Consider the following 15,766-nt stretch of genomic DNA (forward strand, 5'->3'; position numbering starts at 1 on the left):
AATTGGATAAAAGTATATATTGCTAGGAATCTATTCCCTATAAAGCAGGGGTGTCAAACTCAAGTCCCTAAGGATGCTTAGGACTCGAAGGATGCTTAGATCTGGCCCATGGGGGCCATCCTGGAAACAGTGAAGGACTGGCCCGGGGTGCCTCTGCCAGCCAAAATGAAGCTTGGGAGGGGCCTTCCTGTGCTCCGTTTATGCTGCAGGTGGCTGTTGCAGTCGAAAATGGAGCTCATAAGGGCTGCAGGTTGCCCTCCCAAGCTCCCTTTTTGCCGGCAGAGGGTTGCGGGAGACCGTTGCGGCCGAAAATGGAGCCGAGGAGCCCGTTTTCGCTGGAACGGCACTTGGGCTGCCTCAGGCGCCCCTGACATGAGTGACGTCAAGCTGACCATGCCCCGCCCCCAGCCATGCCCCCCACCCCTGAGGTCAAGCTCAACCCTGATGTAGCCCTTAATGAAATTGAATTTGACACTCCTGTTATAAAGCAAGGGTGACATACGTATGCGGGAGAACTGTTAAGATTCTGGTTTAAGTGTTGGCTTCCTTTCCCTGCAGCCTGGCAAATAGGCAGGAAAAAAATATGGAATAAATTGCTTTTGTAATTGAGCCTGTCCCTCCTCTTGTCTGTGGTTCAGAATGGGGGGGGGGAGTTTAACATCTACCTTTTTTTGCTAGACTCATTAGAGTTATGTGGTTTTTTTTTAAAGCTTTTCATTTCACTTCTGCTTTCAGTCATTTTAAAATGGCTTTAAAATAATCCACCTAGAGCCATTGCAAGGAATGGCATATAAATTTAGTACTCAATAAAATCCGTTAATCAAAATAAGAATAATTACTTGCACCTATTCTTGGCTCTAGCTAACTCCTTTTGCTTTAGCTTTACCTCCTGCATGGTCCCCAAGAGATTTTCCTGAATAACACTATCTTGCAGGGAAAAAAATGCAATGCTAGCTTGCTTCTCCTCAACCTACTTAGACTTTCTGTCATTTCCACAATTCAGGAGGAGACTGGCTACATTTTTTCCAACTAAATTTTGTTAAAACGATAAATTTTGTGCTCATTGCATCAGATGCATAGAACTTCCACAATCTGTACTGGTGAACTGTCAATCTCCCGGTGATTTTGCAATTTGTAGTTTCGAATCCATACTTGACAGCAAGGGTGAGGAAAACCATCACCCAAATCTTCCAAATTGAAGGATCTTTCTGATTCGGCAAGCTGTACATCTGCTGGGACGGCAAAGCCATTTGTGTCTTAGAGAGCACGCAATCAAGAAAGAATGAATTTGCAAGTTAAGTTTGCTGTGTGTTACTGAGGTTCCACCTGCGATTCCCAATAGCATGCTTTTTAGGATCTAGCTGGTGACCCCTGCTTTAAGCCCAGTACAGCATCAAATTGTATCCGCTGCCCACTGTGCCAAGGACTGACCGCAAGAGGGCAGCCATGGAGTGAGATGCAATTCCTGTCTGTAGAATATTTGAAAACTTTGCTAAAGTTGTTAACTCTCTCTCCTCACTTGAAGGATGATTTGCAGTTAACAAAAATGTTCTGTTATAACACTAACCAAGGGAAAGTAGAAAAATTAAACAGTTTGAACAGCAGACTCTAGTCTAGATAAACATCCTCATTGTGTTATTGTGAAATGAATGAAAAACTGCACTGTGGAAAAGGATATGCAAGCAGAGAAATACTGATGCTCAAAGCCAAAGCAGGGTTATTTGTAAAAGATGGTCAGAAGTTAGTTTGGTTAAGAAGCATGGGGCATAGAGAGGAACTATCCAACTGGACATGAATGAATATTTTAAAATTAAATTCATTTCTAGTGCCCAGATGCAAATAATCAAAGGATGTTCTGATTTCATTCCTGTGCAGAAATTGTGAATGTAAAAGCTTGTTTGAGTGAAGTCTAATTACATGGCTGTATCATTATAAGTTTATTGGCAACAGTGCAGAAATGGTTTGTCATTGCTTTCCTTTGGAGGATAATCTGTCGGTTTCCTAGTGTAGCCTATAGCTCTGGCATTTCCTGAGTTTCTCACATCCAAATGGCAACTATGCCAAAATTTGTTTAGGTTCTGAGCTCCAACAAGGTTTGTTAGACACTGTCATGTGTCGAAGGCAAGACATATAATCAAAAGATGGAAGGAACATAGAAATAAAGGACTTTGGCAGTAATGAAAACCCTTCAGCGCATTTGAGGAAAGAAAGTACACGTGATTTTTCTAACACAATCTACTTCCTTTGAAATTATACTCCTGAGCTTCACATGAGGTCATGCTGATAAACCAGGAAGTGCAGCAAAAGTTCACTGAACCCATGGCTACATTTGGATAACCGCTGTCCTCAGTGTCTCATAGACAAAGATCTCTTTATAGAACCAGCCTTAGTCTTGTGATGGAAACTCTGTAACTTATGCTGGGGACACAAAAACACTTCCCTTCATCAAATCAATATTTTAGGTGCTGGTGGGTTCAGGACCTACACTTGCTGAAGAGGCAAATGAGGAAGGGAAAAACAGAACACTGTGAAAATAGCTTCAAACTTCTCACCCATCCATTGCGTAATTTAGTCCAATTTGAGGGGATGCCATGAAGAGGGGGGTCAATCTGTCTTCCAAAGCACCAGAAAGCAAAACAAGTAAGGATCGATGGAAACTAATCAAGGAGAAAAGCAAACCTAGAACTAAGGAGAAATTTCCTGACAGAAAAATTAGCCAGTGGAACAGCTTGCTTTCAGAAGTTGTGGGTGATTCATCACTGGAGACTTTTAAGAAAAGACTGGACAGACACTGGTCTGAAATCATATATGGTCTCCTGCTTGAGCAGGGATTAGAAGACTTCCAAGGTCTCTTCCAACTCTGTTATTCTGTAAATAAATATCAAGTTCTCAGAAAAGATTTGATTATAGACTAGAAAATCAAATCAGCTGTACTTAACTATAAGGCTTGACCTTTAGTTTAGTTTGTGCGTGCAATAGTCTTGCTACATTTATCATATACATAAATCGTTTTTTAACCAGCTATCCATAAGTCTCAACAAAAAAAGTTCCAATTAATATTAATCTTTAACATTCTATCATTGCATGTTTGTATCCAGTAATTTGTTTCTTGCACACTATGCACGGTTTAAGTGATCCTTCATGTTTTCCATATTTCCAGCAATGGACCCACTAATCAAATTTAGAGAATGTAACCTCCATATCATCCCCAGTCCACCATGAGTACAACCATTTACATTCCAAAACAAGTGTTTCCTTCTCCCCATGCAACTCTCAGTGCACAAATGATGTGTGACTTCTCAATCATAATCTTGGTGATGACATAATCAGAGATTGGATTGTGTGAACTCCTATTCGTTGGTTGAGATTGCTGCAAGCATAACCCAGACTCTCCAATGAATATGATCCACCACGATCATTTTAGCTTCAGTTGTAAGAGAAATTTGATTTCTATTGAGAAACCTGCCTTCTTTCTTCCTTGTTTTGCTGCCTTGGAGCATGTATCATTTTTGAATGTTTGGAAGCTAGGATAAAATTGACTAAGATATTCCAGCTCCAGTGATAGAAAGAACCTGTCTGTAGAGGACTGGTAAAACTTTGCCCAACTGACAGAACAAATTGAGAAGGGGAATGTGAGATGCCCTCTCATTTCATCCTTCACCCACCTCCAACCTATCAGCTGGACTACATTTAGACAGAGATTTACCATCTTTCAGAAGACCAATAGACTTGTTTATGCTTCTTTCCAGAAGATCAACAGATCTGCCTTCATAAAAAATCTAAGTGAAAACTTACAGGGTTAAAGCACCTCAGAAATGAATGCTTCCTTCTCATGGACACCTGTTCCCCACCCTCCAACACACAGGATAGGAGTGCTGCCTTTAGAAATGGCCACATAATTAAGTTATGCAGACAGGAGTACTTGCTTTTTTACTGAGGTAATCATAAAACACACTGACATATTCTTATGCTGACAGAAAGGAGGAGGAATAAACATTGATGTGTTTAAGCTGACAATAACAGCTTAATGCAACCTACCATGATGGAATGAGGACTTTTCTGAGAGAAACAACCCAACGTCAACGTGCTGGCTTTGAGTGAAAAGCCAAAACCTGTTTTTTTTCCTTCCCCAAAACAGGATATGGCTAGCATTTCTAAAGCTGTTTCTGGATGTAGTTCTTGTTTGCACTGCTGTTTATATATTTTTGATGCATGAATAAAGTCCTAATGCTCTAGAGTTCACTGACAGAAAAATGGCAGGTAAGTTGTTATCAGTTTCCACTACATTGGACATTGCACTTAGAAGTCTGGCAGGATTTGTTAAGCAAAGGCAGAAAGTTTAATATCTACTTAACTGGGAATAAGCTGTACTGTACACAATGGGGTTTATTCAGTCATTACATTTGCCCAGGATTATGCTGTAAACTACACCATTTTCAGAGAACACATGAATTAGCTGAGCAACCTGGTACACTGAGGAATTATAAAGTGGGTTTCAGCCTATGAAATGCTAATGCTGATTTGACATGGGCCAAACTCTTTATATTATTACCGGGCTTAAGATTTGTGTGACAGTTTTGGCTCTACAATACAATTGAAATAGTTCTCAAACTGATGTTCAGCAAATGACTTGTACCCCCCTGGCAAGCAGATGGTGAAAGCTGGATAATCAAGCCTGCCCTAGTTAAAAGGGAACAAGTTTGAAGATTTTAACTATTATAAAGTGACTCCTTCTAAGAGATTATTGACTATTAAAATTATTAAGGCATCGTGGGGAGATCTTCAAAGATTTGAATCTAGTGTTGCTTCATGACCCCAGGGGTATCAAACTCACGTCGTCATGGCAATATGTCACGTGATCACAACTTTTTTTCCCTTCACTAAACCGGGCGTGGGCGTGTCCAGCACATGAAGCATCTGGCCCACGGGCCTTGAGTTTGACAGCCCTGATCTACCCTCATTCCCCACCTATCAGTGGGCCCTGCCCTTTGCCCTTCAAAAGCAGTTTGACTTGTAATAAGAACCTCATCACAAGCTATTCTCAATGTCACGCAAAGCTGGATCTGCCGGTTTCTCTTCCAGACCAGTATTAATCCCTTTGTGAACTCATAAGGATGGTGGGTTTTCAAGGCTCTCCGAAAGAAAATAATGGCAAAGCACAAACCGTTTCCATCAGGAGGAGGAAAACCCAGAGCTCTAAAAGCAAACATACTCCCAACAGTCTCCCTAGGATGGATCCTGTTTACCGTTCATGATCTCGAGTAGCAGGAATTGAAAGAGAAATATTTTGAAATGAAGTTTTCAGGAGGGAAGCTAAGTAAAGCGGCTGTGCCCAGAAGCACCTCACATTTTATTGCAGGCTCCACTGGTAGATTAATGTAATCAACTGATTATGTCGTAAACTTCCAAAGAGTCCAGTCTACTTCATCAGAAAAATGATGGGTTTATTACTGTGCATTTGATTAAGTGATAATAACTCAGAGAAGCATTAAAAAGATTGGCTTTTAAGGTGTCATAAGACTCTTGGCTATTTTTGCTGCAACCTATTAACATAGCTTCTCTGGCAACCATCCCATGGGAAAGTCCTTTGGGGCCCACCAATCAGCTGATTTATAAATAAGTTGATAAACCCCAAGCACTCTTCAAACCTTATGGCCCACTTCAAAACATCTTTGAAACCAAGCGAGCCTAAATCTGATCAGTGCCTAAATTGGGAACCACCTTGGATTCACATGTAAACTGCCTTTACCTCTACCTATCCTAAACTTGGATACTTAGTCTCTCCCACTCTTAATTCATTCAGTCATTTTTAATTTTTTAATAAAAAAATCAGATTGGTCAACTCTTATCAAGCAAGATCCTTGTGGGCTGTAATGAAGAATGACGGAGCCATTTAATAAAGCCTTTGCTTTCCTAATCTTCTTCGGCCTTTGCCTGATTGCCTGTTGTAAAATGGTTCCCAAGTACAAGGCCCAGCACATTGATTTGGGGACTACATGAGATAATCTCATTATATCACACTGACAGTGAACAATACATAGAAAATGAAAGGCAGGACAGTCTTGTGGACAAATTGTTTCTCTACTCTTACCGGCATCACTTGATGAATAGGAATGCAATATCGTAATTTCTTACTTGAACTTTCTGGCTAAGAATGGCACATTGGCCTTAAATGCATAGCTTGTTTTAACAAGACTTCATTCTACAAACACAACCCTTGAAATTTATAGAATATGCTGGCTTGTGGTTCTAAGTTTCAAGCAGAAGCAAATGGTGTAATGCATCTCTACAGCCCCAGAAACAGAGCTAGGCTGAAAAAGAGGTCAATGGTGGTGGCCAGTTTCGCCTACATGTTGCTGTATCAATCTTATTTTCAATTTTGGTTGAGTATTTGCATGGCTCTGCTCACCTAATTTGGCAGGAAAAAAACCAAAACAATTGCAGGTAAGATGGTAATTTCTATCATCCTGAAGTCTGATATATTATTCAGCCCAACAGTCAGAGACAGAAGCTCATCTTATTCTTATTTGGAGAGTGGAAAAATATTGTGTGTGTCTGTGTGTTATTTGTATTACATAAGCCAGCTGCTGGCCTTGGATTTACAGCTCTCACTATACTCCAGTTAAAGTTATAAATTAAATTATAAAACTAGAGAGATTAGCTAATCTCATGCGGACTTCAACTTTCACATACACTGTGGCCTGTGTATGTGGCTTTACAAAAAAAAAAAAAATCCTTAATTTTAAATAAGCACGCAAAATCAAGGCAGCATTTTGCTCCAGTAAACAGATTCTCTTACATTTGACATCAAACATTAATCAAGGAACACAAAAACAAAACAAAAATTTATGGAAGAGGAATTATTTTTATACTATACACACATACAGGGAAATGAGCCATAATTAGAAAACAATTCCAGAAATGAAACCCTATTATCAGTAAGTTGTTAATGAATCGTGATTATTGAAAACCCTGATTTGGCTCCATTTCTGGAGTAAATTGAGGATAGGATATTATCCTTGTGTGCTTTCAACTGCTGCATTAGGTACGACTCCTTACCACATCCCCTGCCCAGAAGGGAATGAATCTCACAGGCTGGCTGCTACAACAGCTTTCAATCATTCCTCTTCCCACACTTTGAAACCTCCAAAGCACAAAGCAAGAAGTATTGGGGTCTTGCCTAATAAGCCCTTTCTCGCAGTGGCAATCCAGGAATGTCTTTACCAGAAAAGAGAGAAGATGACATGAGCATCAGAAATGTTTCTCTCCACTCATAGCAAAGCAGTTCCTTGAATAGAGGACAGAGGAACTGCCTCACAAAAGGATGTTCATTTGTAATCAAATTAGGAATTAAAGGTACTCTATGCAAGCTTAGACTATAGTCCTGATAGGACATCGTCTGGAATAGTTCAATCAGCATCCAATAGGATTTCTCTGAAGAAAGCCAGTTGAGAGCTACAGGGATTAATGGTTTTACATGTTTAACTTCAACTATCTTAAAAGAGTTAACGGACCTACAGTACAGCTATGCCTCACACTGTCCCCTTTTTCAGTGTGGCACCTGACGTATTATATCCTTGTCCTGTGCATACATTCTTTTTATATAGAGATATGCGTATGTGTCTTATACTACAGATCCAACAGCGACACCAAATTCATTTTGGATTCACATCCACAAGCTATCTTAAGCTATTTATAGAGGGTATAGGAAAATGTCTCATTGTCCTCTTTAAATACAACTGCTTCTCCAAAATAGTGCAGGCAGAGTGATCAGGCCAAGTGTTTGCCCTTTCTGGGGAAGACCCAGGGCAAGACGAGATCTTGCATCTACATTTCCAAGCAAAAGGAGAGAAGAAGGGCAAGGAAATGTATCTAGGGGACCGGAATGCTTAGGAGAAGGGAAAGGGGGGGGAGGCATGATCTGGCCAGATTTCTCAGTATTGCCTTTATATCACCTCCCAGCTTGAGGGTCGGGGGTGGTTCACAGATTGCTAAAGAGTTCATTTTTCTTGCTCCAGTCCATTTGTGGTGCTCGTTTGCTGGTACGTTTCTGATGGGCGCGCTCTTTGGCTACCGCCAGTGGGATGTCCAAGTCAAGAATGGGATCGGATGTGGTGCTGAGTTTGTCCTCTTTCTCATGAGAGTACAGCTGTAAGAACGAAAGGGTGGAAAAACAGACAATAGAGTACCCAACAGTTACCAGCTATTCTGCTGAAACAGCATCTGTCTTATGCATGACCCAAAGCCCAGGCACTTATTGCCGGGTGCATTTACATGACACAACCCTCTATAGCTTGGAGTAGCCATGAGTATGAAGCCTATGAAGGCACCTAGCAGGCAGATTATTTTCATCTCCTAGTATTAAAGGGGCCTGGGATATTTTGGTTTGCTGCAGGATGGGAACAGATTAACTTTAAAACGGTTACTTTTTAAATTTGTACTGTACAGAACTTATTGTGAACTTATGAAAAAGGGAGCAGCCAAGTGACAATGGAAACACTGCAGCAGAAGCAATTGGGGCTTGTGGTCCTTTTCTGCTGTCCTGCTCTGTGACCATAGGCTGGAGGGTCAGAGAGCAGTGAGGTGGGTCACTGTTCTTTAATTTCCTGTCTGGGTTCAGGAACTCACACAGCCACGACTATAAGACATGACTGGTTAATGCTTTATCTTAATACCCACATCCTTTCAAAGGTCGCTGTAACCCTAATTCATGTTTCATTTAGCATGCAAACACATCTATGGATTGCTATTAAATTGTTAATTTTGTTTTTTAAAAAAAATTACTTTAAACGCAGGTAGCTTTAGGCTGATCAAAGGAAATCAAAGGAAAAGTCAGTTTGGTCAGCAATGCCCAAGTTGTTCTGCAAGATCACAACACCAACATAATTTGCAAAAAGATTCCTATCCACTTTGGGAGCCTGCAGAGAAAAAGCCTGTAAGGCTAGGCTAAATAACTCTCTTTTAGGCATTCATAGAATTCACCCTCATCCACTTTCAGGATCCTAAAAGCCACACTCACACAGTATTAAAATATGCCAGATTTGGAGTTTTCCACTGGATATATGCAGAAACGGCTTGGGTGACTCTGCCTAGTATCAAATTTGCTTTAGTAGTCCCCCCCCCTTTTTTTTTTACAAAATATAATTCTCAAAGAAAAGTAGAGATATGCAGTTCCAGTTTGACATCATATCCACAATCTAAATTGGAACCTCACACTATTGCTCCTGAAATCTCTCTCTGGACACAACTAGATCCTTCAATTAGTGTTGGGTACAAAAAGCAAATCACCTCCCTTCACCTGTTTTCAGTAGGAACATCTTACAGTTTCCTAATCCATTACTAAATCGCCAATAACTATTTCTCACCAAATAAAAAGTAGAAGTATTAACAAACTTCTTTTTAAAAAAAAAAATATGGGTAATGTAATCTTCCCAAGCAGCCACAAAAATAAACTGCAGAAGTTTTCATTGTTATCACCGAGTAATGGTGGTGCCGCGGTTAGAATGCAGTATTGCAGGCTGACTCTGCCCACAGCCAGGAGTTTGATCCTGATCAGTTCAAGGTTTGACTCAGCCTTCCATCTTTCCAAGGTTGGTAAAATGAGGAGACAGATTGTTGGGGGCAATAGGCTGACTCTGTAAACTAATCAGAGAGGGCTGTAAAGCACTATGAAGCAGTAAATAGGTCTAAGTGCTAGTGCTGACTAATTAAGAGAAAAAAATGTTTGTTCTACCAAGCAAACTGGGACCTAGCTTCTCCATCACTGCAAAATAGTACCATAGGCATCCGTCTGGTCTTTGAGACAGTCAAAGGAATATTTACCTATACCTCTCATTGGATTATCCACACGTCACTCATCACTCCCATTTGCCTACTACACCCAGACTGTGTTCATACCTCAATGGAAGGTTCACTTAGAGTTGAAGAAGGAGACACGGTCATAGGGCTAGAAGGGCTTTCAGAATTAATCTCCGTTTGTTCATCTCTAAGGTTCTCCTAGAAGTAAGAAAGAAAAAACTTAAAATTTAATGGCAGGAGAGGGCTCTTTAAGTAGTAGGCACAGCATTATTTCAAATTAAAAGCACACATTTTATTGCAATCCTTTCTTTCCAGCCAGTCATGATGATCTCATAGTCCTATTTCCCAACTGAATTGTTAACTGCTATCCCACAGTAGCTTCCCATACGGGACTGGTCAGTCTGTCTGTCTAGTAATCACACTGTGTCCATTCTACTCAAAACCATTGTTTGCTGTATCATTTAAATACTCCCCCGAGCTGCTGGCAACAAAGCCAGAACAAGTCTTGTTAACATACAATACAAGGATAACAAGTTGATTCAAAAGAAATTTTCTTACAGAATTCTGAGTTGTGGGGGCAGTAGCAAATCCTCACTTTCCCTGGGAACTTTTAGTAGGGGGAGTGTTTCTTTATTTGACAAGGAATCTGTGTGGGCTATCTTTTTTCTGGTGACCAATCACTTGGAGGGCATTAGAAACAATACAAAATTAGAAAGTGAAACAGAATGGATGCCACATAAGTTATTCTAGAAAAGAGGTGACAATCCAATAAGTCCATGCCCAGCAGCTATTCTTTCCCTCCTCTGCTAACTTCATCTCTCTTTTTAAAACCAACTGGCCAGTTCAGCTTTTTGGAAAGAAGCAAATAAACCAGCAGCAGCATAATTCCTCAAGCTAAGTTAGAGCAGATTCCCCTTCCGTGTTGCTTGCCTTTGGATCAATAAATTTTGTATCCCCATGGGAGAACATTTTCTTCAATTGTTCTTACACAAGGGTCTGATGCTAAACATGACCAAGTATGATTACAATGAGCCACTCCCTATCCAGTTCTTCTGCTTCCTCTATTTATAAGAGTTCATCATGCCACCCTAAACTCTAAAATATGATTCTTGATTAGGAAAAACAAGCCAATTTGATAATTTCTGTCTTGCTTGTTTCCACAAAATATAATTAAGACTAACCACAATTTGTCTACATTTGAATGATAAGCAAATAGTTCATTAAAAACTCCTTGCAGCAGCCTTGTTTTGGGTGTTCTCATAGCACCAGATTTCACCTTATGTACACAATTTAATCAGTCAGTTTTTGCTAAAATGCTATGCATGTATTGAGGTTTTGTTAAACTTTGAAAATTCTGGGTAAGAGATAAGCTGGACAAATTGGGAGAGCAATTTCTGTGAAAGAGGAAAACTGAAAGCCTGAAAGATCTTGAATCTTGAATTCTGTTGAAATGTTGTCCTAAGGAATATTTGCATTTCAGAGTCATTTAAAACAAGAGAGTCTCTCTCTGAGTAAGATGGGAGATTCAGAAATGCGAGATATAAATACATGAATATAAATGTAAATAAATATTCTATATTAGGTTCTATAGAGATATATGAAAGGATTCTGAAAATGATTAATTGCATTACATCACATGGCAGACTTATTCATCAGCGGTGCAGAACAGCTACTATTTCTATATCGGCTTGCAATTAGCATTCAGCCCAATTAGGGAAAAATGACATTGAATGACATATCTATCCTGTTTACCCATAGTCTGGCAACATCCTCATCCTGCCTCTGAATGTATATTCCAATGTTTTTAAAAAGCCCAGCCCTTTTTTAAAAAAAAAAGTTTTGTAATGATGTTTTCTTTCTTCTCTTAACTTTAATTAGGCTTTGTTTTTTCAAAGTAGACTGGAAGTAACTTGGCCTTTTAAAAGATGTGAGATTCCACCCATTGGGTGAAGGATGGGCCATTTTATTCAGTGACAAGAGGCAGGCTCTGGAATGAGTGACAGGCCTTCCAAGGCATCAGCCCTCCCTCTCCTGTTTGCTTTTCTCTACGGGAACATCAAGAGCATAGCCCACCTTCCTTTCCCAATTTAGGAAGATTTCACCCTTTTGATCTGGCAGCTAGTCAAGGGCTGCTCTGAGCAGTTTGTACGGAGAAGGTTTTTTTTAAAAAAAAAAAAAAACCAGGGAGAAAGAAAATATCTTACAACTATTTGAAGACAATCTTGGCGCATGCAATGCTTCTGTATTATCTCTGGTGTGAATGTATTGGAAAACTAGGGCCAGTTAAAATTTCCTAACCATGTAGACTCGGAAGGCATAAGAGTCGTTCAGTAATCGGTTGATGCTCCCCCCGCCCCACCACCAATAACAACACAGGTAGAGCAGAGGAATCTGCAATGTTGAACGTTGGGTCTTAACACATCTATCAAGGAACCATGGGATTGGCAGTAATTTTTACCTTCTCCACATCACCATTGGCAACTGGTTCTGGTAAAAGACCTGAGGGGAAAGGAATAGAACAAACAAACAAGAAAAAGGAAGTGAATAAGTTTAGTTTCTTCTAGCAGTTTTTCTACAACCCGTTGCAATACTAATCAGCATATCCCGTAACCACCAACAGGCTGAATAAAGGCTCATTGCTCCCTCTGGGATCTCCCAATTTTGCTACAGAAATATATCCCATCATCAGAACCCACCTCTCTCTCTCTCCCTCTGTTTCTCTTTCTCTTTCTCTCTCACACAGACACACGTGCATGTGTAAACAAACACACCCTCCTCTGCAGTCACTTCCACAGAGCAATGTATGTCAAAAATTGACCTTTTTTGTCTTTGGGAATTGGTTAAAGGAGTAGGACAAGTTAAAGGACAGATAATATTAGACATCATCAGATTGGGTAGGTGATCACTGTTATAGTTTATTGTATGTACGTATGTATGTACGTATGTATGCATGTATGTATTCCCCTGCACACTTTTATCCACGGACTCAAGTATTTTACATGGGGACTATTACGGGTTAAGGGCAGTGGTGGGATTCAATTTTTTTTACTACTGGTTCTGTGCGCGTGGCTTGGTGGCCATGGCAGGGGGAAGGATACTGTAAAGTCTCCAGCCAGAGGTGGTATTTGCTAGTCCTCTGATCTACTCAAAATTTCCGCTACCGGTTCTCCAGAACTGGTCAGAACCTGCTGAATACCACCTCTGGTTAAGGGGTCAAATTAGTGCCTTCCAGTTGCTTAAAACATCAATTTGGCCCTTAGATTCCTCCAAAACTGGCCCAGAGTTTTCAGTGAGTGCTTTGTACCATTATAATCTCTCACAATTTTGTGTTAGGCAAGTAGTACCAGCACTGCCTCTGGCCTACATGCCATAGAGGTAGACGTGAATTACAAAACCATTCTAGGCAGTATCAGCCACAGGAATTTTCCCTTCTCAATCGCCCAATAGGCAGGTGATCAGATTGAAACACCGATGCCATTATTCCTGCCTACATTACAGAGATTTGCTACATTTTCAATTATAGCATAGCTGCCTTCAAGGAGAATTGAGAACAACTGTGGTTTTACTCCTGCCTTTGTGTTATTTTCATAGAAACTCTGCAAAGCAAGCTGTGGTGAGAGAGAGCACTGAGATCCTCCTGTGAACATGGTAGCTAATCCATATCCCCTCCAAATTAACATGACTCTCCCATTTCACGTGTCCAACACGCTCAAATTTCTGGAGTGTGCAGTTGCACACTGCAATTTAACCAACGGTGCCAAATAAATGCATGAGATTTCAGACATTTCACGCAGAACTTTCTCTACAATTTTACAGAAAACATCTGGGGCAGCTCATAAACTGAAGAAGTATATCATGAGCCATGGAATGTAGACCAAGCACACTTCTCCCTAGCACAATCTCACCTTGCTGTCACTGTGCCATTCATGCTTTTACTGCACACCTCATGGGATACCCCAAAAGTGAGACTAGAAGGAGCTGCTTTAATGTAGTGACAGGTGAGTGAACGGCATTCTTCTGTGGAGCAGTAGCAGCAAGATATTAATTTCTATCCATTTCCCCGAGCTTTCTTGGAGTTGATAACACCATCTAAAACGGCCGGTAAGGTGTAGGGCAATGATTTGGGATGGGCAGGGGTTCATACCTGGCAAACCTTTCACAAGACCTGCATGTTGTCCAACGATTTGGATTTTAGCTTTGTTACCAAGGCTGTTTTGACCAGAAATGCCTGTCTGCCACCAGTTTTAAAACTCAACTGTGTAGTTGTTAAAACACTTTAATAATGCAACGATGAAACAGAACCGATTATTGCAGATTATTTCATTTCTGCAAGTTGTGTTTCGCTTTGTTTTTTTCCCTTCAATAAACTTCAAAAGGTTCATGAATATAAGCTAATGTTATGTAAGAATAGGAGCCATTTACATACACCATAAACCCTGACATCTTTGTAGTCATCTTTTCAGTTCTTCTAAGTAACTGCCGATGCCAAATCCTCTGTTCCTGCCCCAAGCTTTTTCTTGTTTAACTCTGTCTAGTCTTTTATCAGATATGCTGTTCTAACCTAAATCTCCATCCGAACATCTCTATCCACTCTCAGAGTTAGTATTCCTCTACAGCAGGGGTCCCCAAACTTGGCAACTTTAAGACTTGTAGACTTCAACTCCCAGAATTCCTCAGCCGGCATAGCTGAGCTGAAGTCCACAAGTCTTAGTTGTCAAGTTTGGGGACCTCTGCTCTACGGTATTCATATTTTTCTCTTATTTTGCACATGATTCAAATCGTTGATATCTAACTTTTTGACACATTTCAACCGCTGGCCTTATTGTTTTGTGGAATTAATTCAAAAGAAAAAGTGTGGCGGAATAATTAACTGTTTCATAAATGTTGAATTGAGTTCAACTCTTAGAAAGTCATTAGAGGAAGTGACTCAGGGTCTAGAGCTGCAAGTCGGTGGTGCAACACCCGCTCTGCATGCTGGAGGATCCAGGAACTGTTCCTGGCATTTCCAGGAAAATGGGGGAAGAAGCAAAGGATGGGGAATTCTGCATGGAGAGCAGCTGCTAAGCAGGACAATTAGTCTCCATCAGGCTGAGGCTTGATCTGGATTAAAGCAACTTTTCCGTGCATTCCGTGCATCCACATTATAAAAAAGATGTTGAGACTCTAGAAAAAGCACAGAGAAGAGCAACCAGGATGATGAGGGGACTGGAGGCTAAAACATACAATGAACTATTGCAGGGGCTGGGCTTGGCTAGTCTAGTAAAGAGAAGGACCAGGGGAGACATGATAGCGGTCTTCCAATATTTGAGGGGCTGCCACAGGGAGGAAGGGGTCAAGCTACTTTCTAAAGCGCCTGTCGGCCAGACAAGGAATAATGGATGGAAACTGAACAAGGAAAGATTTAACCTGGAAATAAGGAGAAACTTTCTGATTGTGAGAACAATCAACCAGTGGAACAGCTTGCCCTCGGAAGTTGTGGGAGCACCATCATTGAGACTTTCAAGAAGAGATTGGAGTGCCATTTGTCAGAAATGGTGTAGGGTCTCCCGCTTGGGCAGGGGTTTGGACTAGATGACCTACAAGGTCCCTTCCAACTCTGATTATCTGTTATCTGTTATCTGCTAACTGGGGGAGAGCACACTCACAAACCCAGTAATCTGTAAAACAATCTGCAAAATTCAGAATGGTACCTCAATGGAAAGTTTGAAAACTGCAAAAGCAAGCTGTTGAATTAAATTTGTGATATATTCAAAGAGACCTGTTAAGACCTGGTTGCTATGAAACCAACACAGTGGCCAGATTTACATATTACACTACAGCAGGGGTCTTCAAACTTGACAGCTTTAAGACTTGTGGACTTCAACTCCCAGAATTCCTCCTCCAGTCATGTTAGCTCAGGAATTCTGGGAGTTGAAGTCCACAAGTTTTAAACTTGCCAAGTCTGAAGACGCTTGCATGCCAACCTGTC

General features: G+C 40.7%; 1 protein-coding gene across 1 annotated transcript in view; it reads right to left on the reverse strand.

Annotated features, from left to right (window-relative positions):
• Positions 1-6,845: 6,845 nt before the first annotated feature.
• The window catches only part of NHERF1 (NHERF family PDZ scaffold protein 1), a 60,822-nt gene continuing 51,901 nt past the window's right edge, over positions 6,846-15,766 (reverse strand). The window contains exons 4-6 of the mRNA XM_026667405.2: positions 12,257-12,297; positions 9,898-9,996; positions 6,846-8,149 (exon numbers count right to left, since the gene is read on the reverse strand). Of these exons, the coding sequence (XP_026523190.2) occupies positions 7,982-8,149; positions 9,898-9,996; positions 12,257-12,297 (308 nt within the window). The 3' untranslated portion in view covers positions 6,846-7,981. The remainder of the gene's footprint in view (positions 8,150-9,897; positions 9,997-12,256; positions 12,298-15,766) is intronic.

This window comes from Notechis scutatus, chromosome 2 (genome assembly GCF_049901735.1).
Source record: "Notechis scutatus isolate UNSWTSFEM ecotype Mainland chromosome 2, rNotScu1.2, whole genome shotgun sequence".
In the NCBI taxonomy this organism is placed as follows: domain Eukaryota; kingdom Metazoa; phylum Chordata; class Lepidosauria; order Squamata; family Elapidae; genus Notechis; species Notechis scutatus.